We start from the raw sequence: 21,843 nt of genomic DNA on the forward strand, positions 1-21,843 counted from the left end.
CTCCCAGGCCCAGTCATGTGAAATCCATAGATTAGGGCCAAATTAATTTTTGTTTATATTTTTGTTCAGTGTACCTTCCTTACTAAAAACAGGTCTACATATAGTATGTCTTGGTAAACAGCTTCGTTCACTTTTTTGTTACATTTTGTAGACATGCCTATGCATTTTCTTTTAATTATTATTTTTTTTGTTATCATGGTCATGCATGAGCTCTACTCTAATCAAATTGCAATTATGACCTGAATCCGGGCCCCTACGGTAAACCCATTTTTGTCATGTAATATTTAATGCCACCACACCCAGTTTCTCCAATTAGCCAGTCATCTGGCCAGCTGGGGCCTCAACTTTTAGAGGGCGGTTTAGTGGAGAGGCTGGGTATTTGAAGAGACCACTGGCTGACAGGCAGGGCAGTCACAGGGAGGGACCAGTGAGTCCTGCCAGTTCTCCAGAGGGGCACTTTGTGGCACAGACTCTGCCCAGATCAGCTTACCCTTTCACAGCCCAAGCCCCGTCTCCCACAGGCCCTCAGCTCCAGCTGACAACAAGGCACCAGCTGCTAATTATCCGGCTGATGGAGGGGTGAGACTGAAGTGGGACTGTCAGAGCTAAGGGTGGCAACACTCTCTAAAGAGATGTGGTGTGGGATGGCCAAACAAGTTCCAAAAATAGCAGCATCAATACCATTATGTTTTATTTCAATATCTCTATCCAGTAGTACTACTCTTTACTAGAAATCAGATGAATAACCATTACCTCATTCTTTCACAGAAAAGGGATTGGTCTGTGTTCAGAACAGATGAGAAACAGCATTTTGCATCTTAGATGATACCGAGACTGTAAGAACAACAGCCGATACAAACCATTCAATTACAGTACTTTAACCATTGGGTTCATAACGTTGGATGCTGTCCGTTTCACAGATTCAAACCTGGTCACCAGAATCCTGTTGTCCAGTTGCTGCAGAGACGAGAGAGACAGAGCGTGCATTCAGAATTCACACAAATACACCTATTTTCATACATAATAATGAAACCAGCATTAGAACCCAAATATGTGACTATGCAAGGTTTTGCAGAGGAAAAGACCTGCACTGAATGCTGGGCTACACATCATCCATCCAGACAGAGTCAAGTCTGGCACTCAAAAGTACAACTGAAAAACATAAATGAAAAGTTTTTCTGGTTTGTTTGGTTTTAGATGCATCTCCATTGTCTAGAAAGATTCTGACTTACTTTGATGTAGACTGTAAGGTCTGTGTAGAGAGGATCTGTAGGTCCTGGGAGCTGCCCTAAGAAACTCACAGTGCTGTCTAGTGACACCTCACTGGACTTGGGGAACTTCTGGCCTAAAGAGTGGCAGGGCAGAATAGGCATGTTGTTTTTCCATAAACAATTTACATTGACGACCCCGACAACAGTGTGAGGTCCTGTGAGACAGAGAACAGCCTGGCCAGAGGAGGACGGGGCCATCTACCAGGGGCAAATGGCCAACACTGGCCAGAGGACCCCTCCACTGGGACCCTTCACATGCAGCTTCATAGCTGGTGAGCACTGCTGGTGGAGACAGTCATCTCAAAGAGCCATGTACAGTTTGTCAGGGTTTGTGAGTAATAGGAGCTGTGAGTAGGAGCTGGAGCACAGTAACATCCTCTGGGACAGACACACACAGGGAGCTGGCCAGACACTTAGCACGCTGCTCCACTGTTGGGTATCGCATGTGTTAGAGAAGAAGACGAAATACTGCACAATCACAAAGATGACATAGCCTGCTGACAGCGTTGAAAGTAGAATAATAAAAATGAGTACATGCACAGTACAATCAGAGAATAGAAGAAGAAAAAAAGCATTACAAATCTGGAAAAAACGCACAACTACAGATTCCCCCTCTCGTATATAACGTTACTCTATAATCCACAATGCCCTCACACTCATTTTGGCCAGTAATGACTGTTATTGACTGATTGAGGTTATGAATAAATATGGTAACCAGGACTCTTCAGTGATACATCTATGAGTAAAATCCTAAAATAGACAAAGGAAAAATAATGCAATTTTGTTTCATTTTAAATTTACACAACTGATGTTCTATCAAATTAACAATGAGGTTGTGTTTCGTTCTATTTTCATTGCAAAATATCCTTCCTATTTTTATAACAGTGTGACTGCCTGGACCAATCAAGAAACATTTGGTGCATGCGTTTTACGCAGTGCACTCTCGCAACGATCAGTCCCAACCTTTTTATTCTTCTTCAGCACGGGATTTGTATTGCTTTGGATACAGGAAGTAGAGCTGTGTAACTGTTGTCAATAAAGGGTAAAATATAAATCCAGCTGATCAATCAGTTGTCTGTCATACCCGACTGTTAGTTTGCAATTTCTACATTGCACATCGAAGTAAAACATGTCAACTACTGCTCAACTATTCGAGGTAAATTGAACTGCATGTTCTAGTATTGTTGGGATAGCTGTCTGCTAGTGCTAGGTAGCTATCTAATGTTAGCTAGGTGGAGAATGGAGAAGTCAGTGCTAGCTATCCATCCATATGACGATAAGTCCGAGCTAGCAAGCTAGACAGCCTATTGTTTAACAGATTAGGCTATAGCTAGCTGGCTAACGTTCGCTATAGCTAGCTAGCCAGATAACTATAATGAGTGTGAATCGCGTTTTTGAAAGGAAGCTGCCATCATCTAGGTAGCTACCACTCGCTATACAGTTGACAGTGCTGTGTTTATCCAGGGATATGTTGATATGATATTGTCAAACGTGTAGCTACCTACATATGATGGCCAACAGAGCCTTTCCAGCAGTGAATGTTAATTCTAGCTACCATGTTTTTTGTTATTGTCTACTGGTGTACAGTTGCATTGGCTAGCTTGTCACGCCCGGTGTTGGCCCAATAATGTACTACCGTCGGTGAAAGAACTAGCCCAGTGTTAGCTATAAGCAGTGACTACGTTTACATGCGCATATTATTACTGATAGTAGCTCATATCCCGTTTAAGGTCTTATTCGGGAAAAGCTGTTTACATGCACCTTTGATATCCTGCTCATGGGTATCCCTGTAAACATGACTAAACATAATATGCTTCATTTAAATTCATATGGGTTAGTCACTGAAATATGGACACTGAGTGTCGGCCTATAACCGCTCACATGTAGCGTAATATAATATTAACTCCTGGAGAATTATTCATTTCTTGCAGTGTAATTATACAACAAATGTTAATTTTGTCTCGGGAACAGCAGTGAAGAAATATTATGTTTTCTTTCAGCATCTCTTGAGAAAATGCAAATGTATGTGTAATGTGCTATCCCTGACACTGTTATGCCATCAGACAGTATTTCAACCACATCAAATATGCACCAACACTGAAGTCTTATCAGAAACCTGTTTGGTATTTTTCTCAGCTTTTCATTTCCTTAAAACTGGTCAAGCTGATGACATTTGGACATTTTGCACAGGACCAATCTTTCCACTGTTTTCACCCCGGTCACTAAACAAAACAGACAATTTTACCAGCGTTAACTAGATTACTAATGCATTCATTCCATTGATGTAAGACATTATTCTGGTGAGCACTACTTTATTTGGTCTTCTGGGGCAACAAGTTATGACAGAAGAGAAGCTGCATGTATCAAACTATAGTTGACAAACAAATGGCCTACCAAATGTCTTAAATTATAAGCAGAAACTTATATTAATTATAGCAAAATTATTAAGGAATTATTATGGTGAATCGAACTGGCAGGTAGCCTACTTTTTGAAGTGATTTCAGTTTACGTAGAATTTCAGCACCCCGCAGAAGGACCGCAGTTGTACAGAACAAACATAGGTACAGGTAAGCATTTTCAGAACTCAACCCCACCTCGATATAAGAGAACAGAGTTGACCGTTCCTCAGCTTGGTCCAGTATTGCTCATGTCATGTAAGATACACACCATTTACACTGATTTACTGTGTGTGTGATATGATATGATCCACAGGAGCCCTTTGATGCAGACGAGTACATAGAGAGGTTGGCCTGGAGAACCCCTGGAGGAGGGTCCAAAGGAGGAGCAGAGGCATTCGATCCCAAAAGGTTGTCTTGTACTAAAGACATGGCTTTAAAGAGACTCACTATAATCATGGCTCTAGTCCCAACCATACAGCAAGCTTTATTTAAACCTCCATTGAAGATAACTCTGAGGCAGAGCATTATGGGAGGCCACCAAGTTCTGAGTCATACAGTAACTGACAGAGAGGGAATGTATGTGCGTTGGGAAGGGATGGGCGATGTGCCTAAGCTGTAGCCACCGCCTAAGGAATTAGCCAAGAGATTATATACTCATCATTTTGGGATGTTTCCTACTCTGTTAAATATGGTGCTGACTTACAACATTTGCTCCACAGTCCTCACTTTAAAAGCAGCTGACGAAGCTTCCAGTTTGTAGAGATTCTGAATTCTGGGGACCCAAGAATTAAGCCCCCAATGCTATTTATAAATATTAACTGAGAGAGTGTAAGGTTAGTAGGACAAATCTAACCCCATATTACTCAATCACTCATGCTAGCAATATAGTAAAGCATTTTTTCCCTACCCTTTGTTTGCTGTAAAACTCATGACTGTAGATCAATGAAGACTGTTGAAGGCCAGCTTGTACTGCAAGTGGACTTATGGCTATAGAGTGTTTACTCTAGACCAATGTGAGGTAGGCCTGCAGTGTGTTAAAGCCCTTGTCCTGCTTCCCTTCCAGGCTGCTGGAGGAGTTTGAGAACCATATAGAGGAGCTGAAGCATCTGGATGAGAAGATCCAGCGGCGGGTGGAGAAGCTGGAGCACCAGTGTCACAGAGAAGCCAAGGAGTTTGCCCACAAAGTACAGGACTTACAGAGGAGCAACCAGGTCAGCTTCTTGGCCCACCGGACCCTTAACCACCCACCACCACCCCAAATCCCCAGGAGTTTCTCCTGTAGACAGACACTTTTCTGAAGAAAATGTTTTGTTTTATCCACATTCATCAATCATGTCACTAAACATGTGACTTCTTTTTGCACAACTCTTTGTCTCCATACAGGTAGCCTTCCAGCACTTCCAGGAGTTGGACGAGCACATCAGCTATGTGGCCACCAAGGTGTGTCACCTTGGTGACCAGCTGGAGGGCGTGAACACGCCCAGGCAGAGGGCTGTGGAGGCCCAGCGTCTCATGACCTACTTTAATGAGTTCCTGGATGGGGAGCTGCGCAGTGATGTCTTCAACAACCCAGAAAAAGTCAGGATACATACACTACCATCCACCCACATGTAGTCCTAAAGAGATTGACCTTTTTATGTTTTCAAAAAAGATTGAGTTTGACCGTTGAAACCAAAAAAAAACACTACAGCAGTGAAAGATATTAAGAACTGAAATTAGTTAATGAACAGGATTATGACGTAACCACCCATTTTAATTTGTGGAATTGATCCCTTTAGTTGAAACCCTTAGCTAATTTGGATTAATATACTCGCATTTACTCCTTGACAATAGCTAGCGGGTTGACTGGTATGGATGTCAACATGCTCATGTCTGTCTTAATTGCCTTAAGGTGCAAGGTAGACTGGGCCTAATTAATCTATGTTTCCTAATGATGGGTTGGTTGTTTAGCAACAACCGATGCATGTGCAACTATGGGGCAAAACAGACGGGGTTGACTGAGATTGTTGACAACATGTAAACTATATTTCGTCTCCAATGTTTATTGAAAACAAATTAATTTGCACAATTAGCATTTGTTGTCTCTCAAAGACATTTCTCCGGTTGTTGTTTAGCTAGCTAACAAATTTTAGCCATATTAGCATAGACGTGACATCAGTCAAACATCCCCAAAAAAGAGACAGTATCAGTAACAAGATACTTTACATGACCAATATTATGTGGACACCTGCTCATTGAACATCTCATTCCAAAATCATGGGAATTAATATGGAGTTGGTCCCACCTTTGCTGCTATAACAGCCTCCACTCTTCTGGGAAGGCTTTCCACTGGATGTTGGAACATTGCTGCGGTGACTTGCTTCCATTCAGCCACAAGAGCATTAGTGAGGTTGGGCATTAGGCCTGGCTCACAGTCGGCGTTACAATTCATCCCAAAGGTGTTCGATGGGGTTGTGGTTAGGGCTCTGACCAGGCCAGTAAATTTCTTCCACACCGATCTCGACAAACCATTTCTGTATGGACCTCGCTTTGTGCACGGTGGAATTGTCATGCTGAAACAGAAAAGGGCCTTCCCCAAACTGTTGCCACAAAGTTGGAAGCACAGAATCGTCTAGAATGTCATTGTATGCTTTAGCGTTATGATTTCCCTTCACTGGAACTAAGGGGCCTAGGCCGAACCATGAAAAATAGCCCCAGACCATTATTCCTCCTCCACCAAACCTTACAATTGGCACTATGCATTGGGGCAGGTTGCGTCTCCTGGCATCCGCCAAATCCAGATTTGTCCGTCGGACTGCCAGATGGTGAAGCGGGATTTATCACTCCAGAGAACACGTTTCCACTGCTCCAGAGTCCAATGGCGACAAGCTTTACATCACTCCAGCCGACACTTGGCATTGCGCACGGTGATCTTAGGCTTGTGTGCGGCTGCTCGGCCATGGAAACCCATTTCATTAAGCTCCCTACGAAGAGTTCTTGTGCTGACTTTGCTTCCAGATCCAGTTTAGAACTCAGGAGTGAGTGTTGCAACTGAGGACAGACGATTTTTACATGCCACGTGCTTCAACACTCGGCGGTCCTGTTCTGTGAGCTTGTTTGCCCTACCGCTCCGCGGCTGCGCTGTCGTTGCTCCTAGACGTTTCCACTTCACGATAACAGAACAGTTACAGTTGACTGGGGGAGCTCTAGCAGGGTAGAAATTTGACTACCTGAGTTGTTGGAAAGGTGGCATCCTATGACTGTGCCATGTTGAAAGTCACTGAGCTCTTCAGTACGGGCCATTCTGCCGATGTTCGTCTATGGAAAATGCATGGCTGTGTGCTTGATTTTATACACCTGGCAGCAACGGGTGTGGCTGAAATAGCCGAATCCACAAATTTGAAGGCGTCCACATACTTTTGTGTATATATAGTGTACAGTGAGTTGAAATGAGCCACCTACGTTTCTCAACATGGCAGTTTCTTGTCCTTGTTGTTAGCTATCTGGCTATCCAGAATCACAGCAACACACCACAGCCTTCTGCCCCATTGAAGCGTTCGCATTGTTTTTGTGACGTTGTCAGCTAACCCGTCTGTAGGGTTCAAAACCATCTGAGTGACCTCACTATCAACCCTCAAAAATTTGATAGTGTATTATCAGAATATCATAGCTGTTTTTGAAGAGTTTGGGATTCTCTCAATCAATTCCTTTTAGTGGGAAAACGGTAATCAATCTCAGAGACAGGAGCTGGACATGGGATGAGAATGCTTCCAGAGAGGCATGATGTGGAAATTGCAGACAGATCCCTTTTTCTGAGCATACCTCCAGACGAGGAGGAAAGAGGAAAGCTGCGAGTGAATAGCTGAAGGGGGAAGGCTCTGCTAATCCTTCTGAAAGGGAGGGTTGGGCCGCCAGCGTGGAGACAAGTGCTGCTAAACCCTGACTGCAGAGAGACGGCTACATTACTTACATGGGATTTAGCTAATCTTAGCTGGGGGACAGATACTTAGAAAACCTTCGCCGAGCAGAAAGGCTGGATCCTCCTCACGGGAGCGGAGTAATAATGTTAGCTGAGGCAGGCATCTGCAGCAACCGGGGAGTTGCGGACGGTGGGCCTGTCCTAGGTCTGGGGTTTTCAGCCAGTGTGTGTATGTCGGGTGGGGGGAGTGGGCGGTTCTCGACAGGGCCCCTCTTTAGAGAGATATCCCTGGCCGGACAGATTATTGAAGGCAATTTAGGCTCCTGTGGGATTACAGCCCATTCAGAGGAGCCATACCAATACAGAGTTGGATATGCTGCTAACTCAGGGCTGCTGTGGTTGCTGTTAGCCAGGTGAGCGGCGGCTGCTTGTTATCATCTCCGTGGTGTACAGAGAGGAGGTGGAGGAGGGCTGGTTTAACATGATCCCCTAAGTGGCGATGCTGCTACTGCTGCTCTGCTCTCTGGATGTTTGGATGTCCATTTCTTATGTTCCTCTGTCTCCCTCTCCCCCCTATTTCTCCCTCTCCCAGATTAAGGAAGCTGCTGATATCATTCAGAAGTTGCATCTCATAGCCCAGGAGCTGCCATTCGACAGGTGAGTAGTCCTGGAGGCAGCTTTACACGAGCTCCGTGGTATAATGTAAACAGTATCGGTGCTGCTACTCTGCCTCTACCCATCTCATAGAAACATCAGAAGTATTTTTGTCAATGTTAGGTTGCACTAACTTGTGTCTGAGGGAGAGAATATATTTAACTCACTTCAAATCAGAGGGACTACACATTATTCCATTTTGGGTTTGTCTTTTTAAATGTCTGATGTCTCTGATGAACGCCTCTATCCTTGTCCTCTTAACAGGTTTGCAGATGTTAAGGCCAAGATTGCAAGTGAGTGTTTGCGTTCAACATGCTCTTTTGTTGCTGATTGATGGACAAGTGATAACACAGCCAGGCTAAGAAATGCAACTAAATCTGTTGTGTCTAGGTAAATACCACGACCTGGAGCGCCAGCTGATCCAGGAGTTCACGGCGGCCCAGCGTAGGGGCGAGATTGGACGCATGCGGGAAGTCGCTGCGGTCCTCTTACACTTCAAGGTGACCCACAAACACTGGACACACTTTGATGTCTCCATATTAAAGGAAATGTGTGTTATTGTTTGAGTTGTGTTGTAACTTACAATATGCTCTTGTGTCTCATTCAGCATCTATGCAACCATGCATACAGTTTGTTGTCATTTTTTGGTGATGTTAGATTGTGGAAGTGATGCAGGTGTGATTGTGACATGTCTATGTTTCCTGCAGGGCTATGCACACTGTGTGGATGTATATATCAAGCAGTGCCAGGAGGTGAGTGTGTAGTGTTCAGTTGAACATCAACCCTTTATAACAGCTCAGTATAGAGTACCTGCGTGCTTCTGTAGTCTCACTGCAGGTTAGTTCTGAGGTCTGGATTTAACATAGCCCCTCTAGTAATTTAATAGGATCTCTGTCATAAACCCTCAAAGTTCCAGAATGGGATGAAAATGGTAGCCATTGTTAAAATACAAACCATTCTAATTGGAATGAATGGCAGTAGAGGCATTAGTAAAGAAGTGATGCATTTCCTGCTTTTACTTAGGCAGAAAAATGCAACTAAGGTGGGATATATCAGAATTAGTGTTATAGAATTATTGTTACCCTAAAATATTGTAATATAAATGTTATGTATAAATAGCCTAAAAAATATATGTAAACAGACCATAAATGTCTCAATGTTTGTTTCCCTGGAAAGCTGTGAGTGTTATAATACAATATCACTACTTGTTGCATTTCTGACTTGTCTAAGTCCTATCATCATCTGATTTCAGCCAGTGTATGGCTGTGGATTGACTGCATTTGTATGGAATATTGGCAGTTAAATTGAAAATATATGGAATCATTCCACTTAAACTAGCTGGTTAGCTAGCTACTAAACATACTGTGGCAGATCATCTTCAAATTCATTGTTTTACACCATCTTATCACAGCACACTGGCTGCCTAACTCCCTGACCAAAATGGCTGACCGTTTATACTGGCATAAGACTTTATCCATTCTAGTATTCTAATTCCTAATTCTATGGGGTTAACCCTCTCTCTCGCTCTCTCTTTTGCACTCTGTCTGACTGTCTGCGTTCAGGGGGCGTACATGCGTAGTGATGTGTTTGAAGACACTGCACTCCTCTGCCAGCGGGTCAACAAGCAGGTGGGAGAGGTCTTCCAGAGCCCCGAGACCGTCATGGCCAAACTCATCCAGAACATCTTTGAGAACAAACTACAGGTACAGTGGACAGTCTCTCCTATTGACCAAATCTTCAGCTGCCTCAAGGTTTAAAAATGTCTTAGTTCGCTGACCCAGTTCTGATGGACTGACTAAGCAGTTTTGTGTTCCAGGCCCACGTAAAAGAAAAACTGGATGAAACCCGCCACTCTGATGTAGAACAATACCTCAAAAACCTCTATGACCTTTATACCAGGTAATACTGCTGTTCACCCTTTGACCGCTCACTCTAAGCAACTCATACCATCTATTCTGAATTTTTTTGAAACCGTGGCTACCCTGTGTCTCCAGGACAACGGCCTTGGCTTCCAAGCTGACCGAGTTCAACCTGGGCTCAGACAAACACACCTTCCTGTCTAAGCTCATTAAAAACATCTTCTCCTCCTATCTGGAGAGCTACATTGAAATGGAGAAAGATTACCTCCGCACACGCAGCGCCATGATCCTTCAGCGCTACTACGACTCCAAGAACCACCAGAAACGCCCACAGGGTGGGGGCAGGTAGGAAGTGACTGACCACCTCTACCCCAATACCCCCTGACCCTCTCTTCAGTCTTTTCTTCCTTTACCCAATACTTCTTGTTCATCCTTGGGGTCAGATCTCAGTTGGATTAAATAGTTAAATGTATTTAAATAGTACGCTCCTCATCTCTCCACTCCTCATCATAGCAAGGTCCTGTCTTTGAGTTCAGACTCTTCCCTTTTCCTTAAGTGTATTAATGCTCCCCCCCCAGTATCCAAGAGCTGAAGGAGCGGATCAGGCAGCGCACCAACCTGCCCCTGGGGCCCAGCATTGACACCCACGGAGAGACCTTCCTCTCTCAGGAGGTGGTGGTCAACCTGCTCCAGGAGACGCGCCACGCTTTCGAGAGGTGCAACAGGGTAAGGCTGCTATGCTGCCACCTACAGGAGAGACAATAACACTGCATGCAGTAAATCTCTGTAGAGTGCTGAGAGTAAATCAGGTCCTGTCTCTGTGTGTTGTGAACCAGCTCTCAGATCCCTCGGACCTGCCCAAGAACGCCTTCTCCATCTTCCTGCTGCTGGTGGAGCACCTGTGTGTGGACCACATCGACTACGCACTGGAGATCGGCCTCTCCGGTACATCTAACTCTCACTAACACAGTAAAGGCTGCGAAACCTTGAGCAGATACTTTTCATTTGTAGGTGTTGTATATTCATCTTCCTATCCTTCTGTTGTTCTCTTTTGCCTTTTTTTTTTAAAGGAAAGTGGTGTGTTTCTCTCTTTCTACAGCCATTCCCTCAGCTGATGCCAAGAATGCCAACCTGTACTTCCTGGATGTGGTCCAGCAGGCCAACACCATCTTCCACCTGTTTGATAAGCAGTTCAACGACCACCTGATGCCTCTTATCAGGTTAGCGTGGGGCCTGAACTGTCAATCACACACACACACCCCCCATTAAAAGGTAGCAACTCTCTAGCTAGCTTCATGCTGTCCAGATACAGTTGTTCTGTGTTAAGTTTTTATTTCCTTTGACCTTTCATGGACCTTCTGTCTCCACCAGCTCGTCTCCCAAACTGACAGAGTGCCTGCACAAGAAGAAGGAGGTGATTGAACAGATGGAGGTGAAACTGGACACAGGCATAGACAGGTCAGTAAACCACAAAGTGTTGTAAATGTTATCAACAGCATCATGGGAAGTGAGTGAATGTATCCTATTAGTGTGTTAGGGGTGGTCGTCATGGTGTTGTCCTCTCTCTGCAGGACACTGAACTGCATGGTGGGACAGATGAAGCACATCCTGGCTACGGAACAGAAGAAGACAGACTTCAGGCCTGAAGATGAGAACAACGTCATGATCCAGTGCACCGCAGTAAGTAGTGAACTGCACCCAACCTCCACCTCTGGTCTCATTTATGAAAAGCAAAGCGAGAATCAAAACCATGTTAAACACACTGCTCCTGGCAGTTCAGAATAGGTTGTCGAATTTCACTGTGTATTTTTTTTTAAAAGTGTATTTAACTTGAAAGTACCAGAGAATTCTTCATAGTTGTAGAAGTTGCTAATAATTTTATTGCACATTTATTAATTTGACCTTTGACACCAAACCTACATAGTCCGACTCCTACTTCCTCCCTGTGCTCCCCAGGCCTGCTCCAAGGTTTGTGTGTATGTGAGTCGGCAGGTAGAGCGTGTGCGGAAGTCCATGGACGGTAAGAACGTGGACACAGTTCTGACGGAGCTGGGTGTGCGTTTCCACCGCCTCATCCACGAGCACCTGCAGCAGTACAGCTACAGCTCCATGGGAGGCATGCTGGCCATCTGCGACGTGGCCGAGTACCGCAAAAGTGCCAAGGACTTCCGGGTGAGAGGTCACACCAGAGTTAGCATCATTACGCATGTAGCAACAGTTGACATCATGTAGAGCTAGTAATGATACTGAATAAATGCCTCTTGGCCTAGTTAAAGGTTGGATTTATTCCTCCTAGCAGAACGCTAATGGTTTACTGTCTCTCCCCCAGGATCCTCTGGTTCCTAATGGTTTACTGTCTCTCCCCCAGGATCCTCTGGTTCCTAATGGTTTACTGTCTCTCCCCCAGGTTCCTCTGGTTCCTAATGGTTTACTGTCTGTCCCCTAGGTTCCTCTGGTTCCTAATGGTTTACTGTCTGTTCCCCAGGATCCTCTGGTTCCTAATGGTTTACTGTCTGTCCCCCAGGATCCTCTGGTTCCTAATGGTTTACTGTCTGTCCCCCAGGATCCTCTGGTTCCTAATGGTTTACTGTCTGTCCCCCAGGATCCTCTGGTTCCTAATGGTTTACTGTCTGTCCCCCAGGATCCTCTGGTTCCTAATGGTTTACTGTCTGTCCCCCAGGATCCTCTGGTTCCTAATGGTTTACTGTCTGTCCCCCAGGATCCTCTGGTTCCTAATGGTTTACTGTCTGTCCCCCAGGATCCTCTGGTTCCTAATGGTTTACTGTCTGTCCCCCAGGATCCTCTGGTTCCTAATGGTTTACTGTCTGTCCCCCAGGATCCTCTGGTTCCTAATGGTTTACTGTCTGTTCCCCAGGATCCTCTGGTTCCTAATGGTTTACTGTCTGTCCCCCAGGATCCTCTGGTTCCTAATGGTTTACTGTCTGTCCCCCAGGATCCTCTGGTTCCTAATGGTTTACTGTCTGTCCCCCAGGATCCTCTGGTTCCTAATGGTTTACTGTCTGTCCCCCAGGTTCCTCTGGTTCCTAATGGTTTACTGTCTGTCCCCCAGGATCCTCTGGTTCCTAATGGTTTACTGTCTGTTCCCCAGGATCCTCTGGTTCCTAATGGTTTACTGTCTGTCCCCCAGGATCCTCTGGTTCCTAATGGTTTACTGTCTGTCCCCCAGGATCCTCTGGTTCCTAATGGTTTACTGTCTGTCCCCCAGGATCCTCTGGTTCCTAATGGTTTACTGTCTGTCCCCCAGGATCCTCTGGTTCCTAATGGTTTACTGTCTGTCCCCCAGGATCCTCTGGTTCCTAATGGTTTACTGTCTGTCCCCCAGGATCCTCTGGTTCCTAATGGTTTACTGTCTGTCCCCCAGGATCCTCTGGTTCCTAATGGTTTACTGTCTGTCCCCCAGGATCCTCTGGTTCCTAATGGTTTACTGTCTGTCCCCCAGGTTCCTCTGGTTCCTAATGGTTTACTGTCTGTCCCCCAGGATCCTCTGGTTCCTAATGGTTTACTGTCTGTCCCCCAGGATCCTCTGGTTCCTAATGGTTTACTGTCTGTCCCCCAGGATCCTCTGGTTCCTAATGGTTTACTGTCTGTCCCCCAGGATCCTCTGGTTCCTAATGGTTTACTGTCTGTTCCCCAGGTTCCTCTTGTGCTGCAGCTCTTTGACACACTCCACGCCCTGTGTAACCTCCTGGTGGTTGCCCCAGACAACCTCAAACAGGTCTGCTCCGGCGAGCAGCTCACCAACCTGGACCGGAACCTTCTGCACGCCTTCGTACAGCTGAGAGTGGACTACCGCCAGGCCAGACTGGGACGACACTTCAGCTAATGGCCCTGGCCAATGCGTCGCTGTCCAGCCCTCGGTCCGTCCAATGACCACGGCCTATGATTTCACAAAGCTCACCATGGAAACGGAATTCAGCCAACCTGGATGGAGTCTTCTCTGAGTTAGTCTTTCATTCTCATCTGCAGTAGCACCTTTTGCTTTGTCCGTCCTAGAGGCCAAGAAAGACCACCGCCATTCACAGTTGGTCTACAGGTAGCCTAGCGGTTAGAGCAGGGTTTCTTAAACTATGGGTCGGGACCCAAAGTGGGCCCTGAGTTTGTGGGAGGTGGGTCGAGTTATGAGAATACATACATAATCACACACTATTTCTTTTTAATTTGGGTTGTTGGAGGACGATTTGGGTCACGGGAGGACGGTCAATTTCTCATTTGGGTCTCGAGCTGATAAAGTTTAAGAAACCCTGGGTTAGAGCATTGGGCCAGTATCCGAGAGGTTGCTGGTTTGAATACTCGAGCCAACAAGGTGAATAATCTGTTTATGTGCCCTTGAGCATGGCACTTAACCTTAGTTTGCTCCAGGGGTGCGATACTACTATGACTGACCCTGTAAAACAGGGCTGTCAAATTCATTCCATGGAGGGCCTAGTGTCTGCTGGTTTTTGGTTTTTCCTTTCAATTAAGACCTAGACAACCAGGTGAGTTGAGTTCCTTACTAATCAGTGACCTTAATTCATCAATCAAGTACAAGGGAGGATGAAAACCTGCAGACACTCAGCCCTCCGTAGAATGAGTTTGACACGTGCTGTAAAACAACACATTTTCACTGCACCTTTCACCTAAATTTACCTGCATTTTGCCCTTGATTTCTGCAACACAAGGAATTTTAAATGTATATGACTCTTGTTTTGAAATACTAATCCACCAAAACATGATTGTGTCATATTACCGGTAATATGAACCTTGATTTCCAAGCTTTCAACTTAACATAAAGAGATATTTTGTTTTGATTGTGCCAAATGTATATTCTGTGGCTGCACTTGTACACAGGAACAGACTTTAAAGCTACTGCAAAGACAAAGTTGAGCTCTTCATAGCTCAGGCCTGTCATGGCACTGACTGACTGCATACTGGAAACAGCCACCCCTCATACAGAACTCCCAGAGGAATCTACTCTCACCAACATTCTCTCTCTCTCTCTCTCTCTCTCTCTCTCTCTCTCTCTCTCTCTCTCTCTCTCTCTCTCTCTCTCTCTCTCCTCCCGAACCAAGCCTGCTAAAGAGCTCCGCTGTGCCTGGCAGAGAGAGTCACATGACCACCTCTCTCTGACCTCAAGGGAGAGGTGAGGGGTCAACACACTGGCTGTGATCCCAGCCGTAATCATGTCTGAGAACCACTCGGGGGTCCTGGGTGGTCCGTCTGTGGCTAAGATGACGGGTGCGAGAGGTCAGTGAATCATTGTAATTGCATAGATCGACACCTGCTTATCCAACGAGGCTTACCAACCGTGGTCTCCATTGTGGACTTCTCTTCACCGCTTAAGGAGATAATGAGTGAAAGTTAAGTGGACTTCACGGGGCCTACAGGGGGCCAGGGAGGGTCAAGATCACTGTGCCTCTGTATGGTGGTAATTGTTTGTCTGTCTATCAGTGTCGGTGAGACCAAACCTGAAGTTATGTATTATGCTAAGCTATTCCCAGTGTACTGCTGTTTACCTTAATGAGTCATAAAAAATGTTGTTTAATTAGTCTCATTTTCATTAACAATAACAGTGAAGAAAGAGTTTGAAATGTAAGAACTGAGTGAGAGAGTAGGCTTGGTGCTGGAAGTGATAGGAATAGACTTCTAGAACTCATTAGGTATTCTTAACATGTCAGACTCAGAGTAATTTCTCCCTAAAAGAGTAACTTTCTCTAGACTCCAGGAACAGAATCTGTTCGAGGGATTAGACATCTAGCGGTTCATGAAATGTGTGCAGTCGTCATGGACTAGAGAGACGGGGCGAGATGGAGATGGCTGAGCACTCAGCCACAGCTCCGGCTGGCTAGTGTTGTGTAGAAGGTACACAGGGTGCTGAGCAAAGTCAAACAACATCATTAATTAGGCTAATATTATTATCAATGCCACAGAAATTAAATTCTCCCAGCCCTAATCACAACTGGATAGCTTGTAAAAAATATTTTGTTAGGCCCTGGTGCAAACACTGGGCCTTTTACCAAACATTTGAAAACTATTTGTTTTAGCGGCGATTAATACATGCTGCCTGGGTAGGAGTGGGGGGAATGGGCCCCGGCCAGAGACTATAACTGGAGAGGAGGCTAAGGCACAGCCTGCCCCCAGGGACGCCCTGCCTGGGTAAATGGGGGGGGGGTGTTTGAGCAGTTGGAGGGGATTAGTAACACTGTCAATACTGGAGAGCTGGATAAGACTGTTCCCTCTTACTCGTCAGCCGCCACAGTCTGAGCAGCTCCTGCATCGACACACGTTTACACACACAAACACACGTAGGGGTGTCTGTCTGGAGACGGAGACCAAAAAATTGAAAACTGTTCTTGTTCTAAATTCCATCAAACCCCTGGTTGAGGAAGATATACAGTGCATTCAGAAAGTATTCAGACCCCTTGACTTTTTCCGTTTTGTTACCTAACAGCCGTATTCTAAAATTAATTACGTAGTTTTTTGCCCCCCTCAATCTACACACCCATAATGACAAAGCAAAAACAGGTTTTTAGAAATGTTTGATAATTTATTAAAGAAACATATCACATTTACATAAGTATTCAGACCCTTTACTCAGTACTTTGTTGAAGCACCTTTGTCAGCGATTACAGCCTCAAGTCGTCTTGGGTATGATGCTACAAGCTTGGCACACCTGTATTTGGGGAGCTTCTCCCATTCTTCTCTGCAGAAGTTCTGTCAGGTTGGATGGGGAGCGTCGCTGCACAGCTATTTTCAGGTCTCTCCGTAGATGTTCGATCAGGTTCAAGTCCGGGCTCTGGCTGGGCCACTCAAGGACATTGAGACTTGTCCTGAAGCAACTCCTGCGTTGTCTTGGCTGTGTGCTTAGGGTTGTTGTCCTATTGGAAGGTGAACCTTCGCCCCAGTCTGAGGTCCTGAGCGTTCTGGAGCAGGTTTTCATCAAGGATCTCTCTGTACTTTGATCTGTTCATCTTTGTATCGATCCTGACTATCCCAGTCCCTGCTGCTGAAAACATCCCTACAGCATGATGCTGCCACCACCATGCTTCACCATAGGGATGGTGCCAGGTTTCCTCCAGATGTGACGCTTGGAATTCAGGCCAAAGAATCAAGCCAGAGAATCTTGTTTCTCATGGTCTGAGAGTCTTTAGGTGCCTTTTGGCAAACTCCAAGCGAGCTGTCATGTGCCTTTTACTGAGGAGTGACTTCCGTCTGGCCACTCTACCATAAAGGCCTGATTTGGAGTGCTGCAGATATGGTTGACCTCCTGGAAGGTTCTCTAATCTCTACAGAGGAACTCTGGAGCTCTGTCAGAGTGACCATTGGGTTCACCTCCCTGACCCAGGCCCTTCTCCCCCGATTGCTCAGTTTGTCATGGTGGCCAGCTCTAGGAAGAATTTTGGTGGTTCAAAACTTCTTCCATTTAAGAATGATTGAGCCCACTGTGTTCTTTGGGACCTTCAATGCTGCAGAAATGTTTTGGTACCCTTCCCCAGATCTGTGCCTCGACACAATCCTGTCTCGGAGCTCAACGGACTTTCCTTCGACCTCCTGGCTTGGGTTTTTGCTCTGACATGCACTGTCAACTGTGGGACCTTTTTATATAGACAGGTGTGTACCTTTCCAAATCATGTCCAATCAATTGAATTTACCACAGCTGGACTCCAATGAAGTTGTAGAAACATCTCAAAGATGATAATTGGAAACAGGATGTATCTGAGCTTAATTTCGAGTCTCATAGCGAACGGTCTGAATACTTTATATAAGGTTTTTATTTGTAATACATTTTCCAAAATGTGATTGCTGAGGATTTGTTTCTAATTTAATACATTTTAGAATAAGGCCTTAAAGTACTTTCCCAAAGGCACTATTTCCTCATGCCTTTTCCTGTGCCGATATCAAGGCAGTTCTGCAAGAATGCAAGCATCTGGATGTAGCCAAAGAACCTTATTCAATTTCTTGTAAAAATACCAAATATGTACTGTCCATGTTTTTATCTATCAATCATTTCTTAACTTCCTACACAAGGAAATGCAGAACATGCATCCAAACCCATTAATTCACTTTCCCTCCTCTCTCTCTTCCTCCACTCCCCCTGAGCTTTATCCTCACCCAGCAGGCTCAGGTAGAGCTCAGCCAGCAATTACACCTGTATTATGGCCAGATACGGAGTGCCCCTCTCTTAAGCTACCAAACTTGCCAACCTGCAGTGTCACCAGGCTAATTCTCTGTCACTCACACCCTCAGGAAGGAAGATGTCTCCTTGTCGAGTGATCCTCATTAGGCAATATAAAAAGTGGATTGATTGTTTTGTCATTTGTTCTTGGCTTGTGTTATTGTATTCAAATGAAAGACATTGTTTCAAACGCTAGCCTCTTGAGTGTTCCACTTAAGCTACATATTCAACAGCAACAACTCTTGAATCTCCATTTATTGTGTGTTCTGTTAAGAGGAAGTCTGATTCCTCCAGTCCTCTGCTCTGTCCGTCAATATCTTTGTTCTCTCCGCAGGTTATTCTCCCCCATCATCCACACTCAACACCATTCTTCCAGCAACCCACTCTTCCACACTAAGATGTCATAGCACTTTCAGTTTGTCCACTCTGTCTACGCTACAAGCCCAGCTAGTCCTTCAGAATCCCACAAATCCCTGCTTTCGGCGTCTCCCTCCCATACATGCCGGTCCTCCCTCTGCCTCCTGGAGCACTGACAATAAAGCATTACAGCAGTCAATCCATGTCAACAACAGCTTTGCTTAATTCCTGCTAAACACATTTAAGCTAAATCTTCACCTAATGATGCATAGTGATTAGCACTTGCTCTTTCGTCTGCCGGCGGCTTGTATCAATTTCACTTATGTATTTGATTTTCCTGCCATCATCAGAGAGATGACTCAGGTGTGGGCGCTGTAGCAGCCAGGCTGGGAGGGTGTTAAGGATCCCCCTTCAAATTAGACACCAAGTAATTAACACTTGTATTGTGGGCTGCTTTGTATTCATACAACACCCCTCATCAGCCTCTTTGATGTGGGAATCAGATTAATGATGCCAGAGCCAGCAATAACTGGTGCTATTCAACTGCCTGTTGTCCCTATCTACATTTCATATCAGACATTTGTCACTTGACATCTACAGTATGGCTTGAAAAGAGGGAGTCGAGATGCAAAAGGAGTCCCAGTGCATATTAATAGTGTGTAATCAAAGGCAGGTTGGATACAGCTATGATAGGGGTTGCAAACAGGGTGCTTTCCAATTGAAAGATAGAATGGGTTGTTGTTCATGTGCTGCCCCTTTTCAAAAGCCATTCTTCAGGATGTCACTACGTGAGAGGCTTAGAACAGGAGTCAGGAGGTGGGCATCGTGCCAGACACTTACCCCGCCAGGCTCTCTTAATGTGCTGTAGATTTTGCCCTGGCCTTGACCCACTGCCCAGAGTGTGCCAGCCAGGCCCAACATGGCACAGGTGTCATGCCACCTTTAGTCTTGGGCATCCTGGAAATTCACTAGGCAGAATGAGACTGATGCCAATGCTCTCCTCCTTCGCCTCACTCGTCATAGTGAAGGCCTAGTCCACTGTGGCCCAATTGAGCCCTCCCTCGAATCATTTAATCATACACCACCATCCTTTTGATAATATGAAACCAACGTGCAGTGCTGTGCTTTGTTCTCTCCCACTCCTTCCCTCTGCGCCATAACTCTATTAATACTATTCATCATTTTGCGGAGCTGTTTCCTGGCTCGATGCCTGTGCTGTGCACGCTCTTGGCTGGGCTTGTCTGTTTGACTGCTCCACAGGAACAGACTGGCACTCTGACTGAGGGCTCCGGGCTTCGGGGCCTGCACACACAATCAGCTAAGCATGGATCTGTCTCCGAGGCCTGCACACACAATCAGCTAAGCATGGATCTCTGTCTATGATAAACAGGGTTGACTTCTCACGAGAAATCCAAATATAAATTGTCTCAATGCTACTTTTAGTTGCTAATCTGTATCACTTACCCGCACACACACACGCATGCACACATACATACACACAAAACAACAGCTAGGTTCAATAGCACTCACCCAACCCTGGGATGTGAGCAGTTAGGTGTCTTGATCATGGGTTTGGGTTGTTTTCCAATACAAACATCTGCAGCACCCCACTGAGCCACCACACTTGGCAGAGAGAAACAGAGCTCTCTCCTCGACTAAAGATGAAACACTACGTCAACACAAAAACACATGCTTTTGTTTCATCAAGCATTTGCCTTGAGGGTAGATCAAATGTAAATGAATGTGTTCTGTGCTCTCCTCCCAAGTATTTTCCCATGTGGAATGAGTAGCCGTGCTGCTGTAGAAATGGTTCAGTACCTCTAGTAGGCCAGCAGAGGGCAGTAGTGCTCTTGTATTGCTCTCCTCCCTTGAAGAACTCTCTCTTCCTCAGAGCTGCTCACAATGGGGATCTGCCTGAGGGGTGAAATTTTGCTTTTTTAGGTCTGTAAACCCATATCCCTTAATCCCCAGCCATGATTGACAATCATGATTTAGGGTATATGGTGTCCCATTCTAATCCATGAGCAATGATTCATTTGCATACCTTCCGTGCGTGGCCTCATTTTGGAGGAGGAAACCGCTGCCTTTGTAAGTGACACAGAGAGAGAAAGAGAGAGCTGAGGAGACAGTGTATGACAGACAGAGAACAGGAAGAAGAAGAAGAGAGCATGGATGGGGGAATTCTTGTGAATTTTGCCAGAGGGGAGATGATTGCAGTCTCCATGCCTCACCAAACTTGCCCTTTGCCCGTCTTCTTCTCCAGCAAGACTTTCCTCTGACACAGTGATACACACACACACAGGCAAACAGACACACTCAACACACACAGACACAGAGACAACCATCAAACATAAAACACAGATCCCAGAGCATATACAGAAATAGAGACACAAGGGGACACAGAGGAGAAACACAGAGATGCTCCCTCACACGTTGCAAAACTAAATTGGTATTTGCTCATTTTATATCCAAGTCAGGCTTAATTATAATCATGGGAGTTTGGGAGTTACCGTATAATCTCTGGAAGGTATTAAGAATTACCCAGAACACACCACAGCAAAAGAAACAAATACAAATACTTACAATTACTTTCCAGTCATAATACACGAGGGATTAAACATCAAATAATGCATGCTGTTTGGCATACCTTCAGAGAGCATTCATCCACACTGTATCAATGAGAGCATTGTACAGAGGGGGATCGCCTGATCGAGGGGTTTTATGGTCAATGTCTGGGCTTACTGTACTACATGTACATCAAATCATTTGCACAACAATTTCTATGTTTTGCTAAATATCCTGTGAGTGTATAGGATGCAATTAGGCCTTTATTTTCAATATTAAAATGTGAATATCTCACTGTCTCACACGTAACACACTGTTGTTACATGTTCATGATTAAAGGATAAATATGGATTCATTTTGTATTTGATATATATAATTAATAATCTATAATTGTGTAATTACAGTGTTTTAAGGCTAGTTCAATATTATTGTAATTGTAGATATATTATCATAAGATAGGCCTATGTGGAAGCAATATTTGTTTGAGATATCAGTTCTACACTTGCAACAACTTACACATAACACACAATTAGACATGGGGATATTACAATATAAATATATATTCTAAAATCATTATTAATGTTATCATATTGTATTAGAAGATGTTTTATAGTGCATATGAGGCAAGTGTTTTCTTATCCAGCGGAAATTGTCCGCTGCAGTTTAA

The 21,843-nt window shown here is 44.9% G+C and overlaps 1 protein-coding gene across 4 annotated transcripts; it reads left to right on the top strand.

Moving 5' to 3' along the window:
• Positions 1 to 2,178: 2,178 nt before the first annotated feature.
• LOC106593771 (exocyst complex component 5) lies at positions 2,179 to 21,531 on the top strand. Of its 4 annotated transcripts, XR_006769496.1 has the most exons (20): positions 2,179 to 2,427; positions 3,984 to 4,078; positions 4,734 to 4,881; positions 5,054 to 5,248; positions 8,161 to 8,225; positions 8,487 to 8,515; positions 8,613 to 8,722; positions 8,930 to 8,974; positions 9,785 to 9,925; positions 10,039 to 10,121; positions 10,217 to 10,426; positions 10,660 to 10,807; positions 10,918 to 11,026; positions 11,181 to 11,301; positions 11,453 to 11,539; positions 11,653 to 11,761; positions 12,038 to 12,253; positions 13,737 to 14,043; positions 15,151 to 15,325; positions 18,589 to 21,531. XR_006769496.1 is itself a non-coding variant. In XM_014185184.2 (18 exons), exons 1-18 carry the CDS (start codon positions 2,401 to 2,403, stop codon positions 13,923 to 13,925), a joined length of 2,127 nt encoding a protein of 708 aa, XP_014040659.1. In that variant the 5' UTR covers positions 2,179 to 2,400; the 3' UTR covers positions 13,926 to 15,623. The 4 variants fall into 4 exon arrangements, 1 of the variants encoding a protein (XP_014040659.1); XR_001325970.2 differs by having other exon boundaries at positions 13,737 to 15,325; XR_006769495.1 differs by lacking the exon at positions 18,589 to 21,531 and having other exon boundaries at positions 15,151 to 15,623.
• The last annotated feature ends 312 nt before the right edge of the window (positions 21,532 to 21,843 follow it).

The sequence above is a fragment of the Salmo salar genome, chromosome ssa01 (assembly GCF_905237065.1).
Source record: "Salmo salar chromosome ssa01, Ssal_v3.1, whole genome shotgun sequence".
Classification (NCBI taxonomy): Eukaryota; Metazoa; Chordata; class Actinopteri; order Salmoniformes; family Salmonidae; genus Salmo; species Salmo salar.

Bases quoted from the DNA above. Each gene is read 5' to 3' on its own strand.
- LOC106593771 (XM_014185184.2), top strand. From the start codon at position 2,401: ATGTCAACTACTGCTCAACTATTCGAG. The intron at 10,122-10,216 runs GTAATACTGCTG...CTGTGTCTCCAG, and splicing joins CTCTATGACCTTTATACCAG to GACAACGGCCTTGGCTTCCA. The intron at 10,427-10,659 runs GTAGGAAGTGAC...CTCCCCCCCCAG, and splicing joins CGCCCACAGGGTGGGGGCAG to TATCCAAGAGCTGAAGGAGC.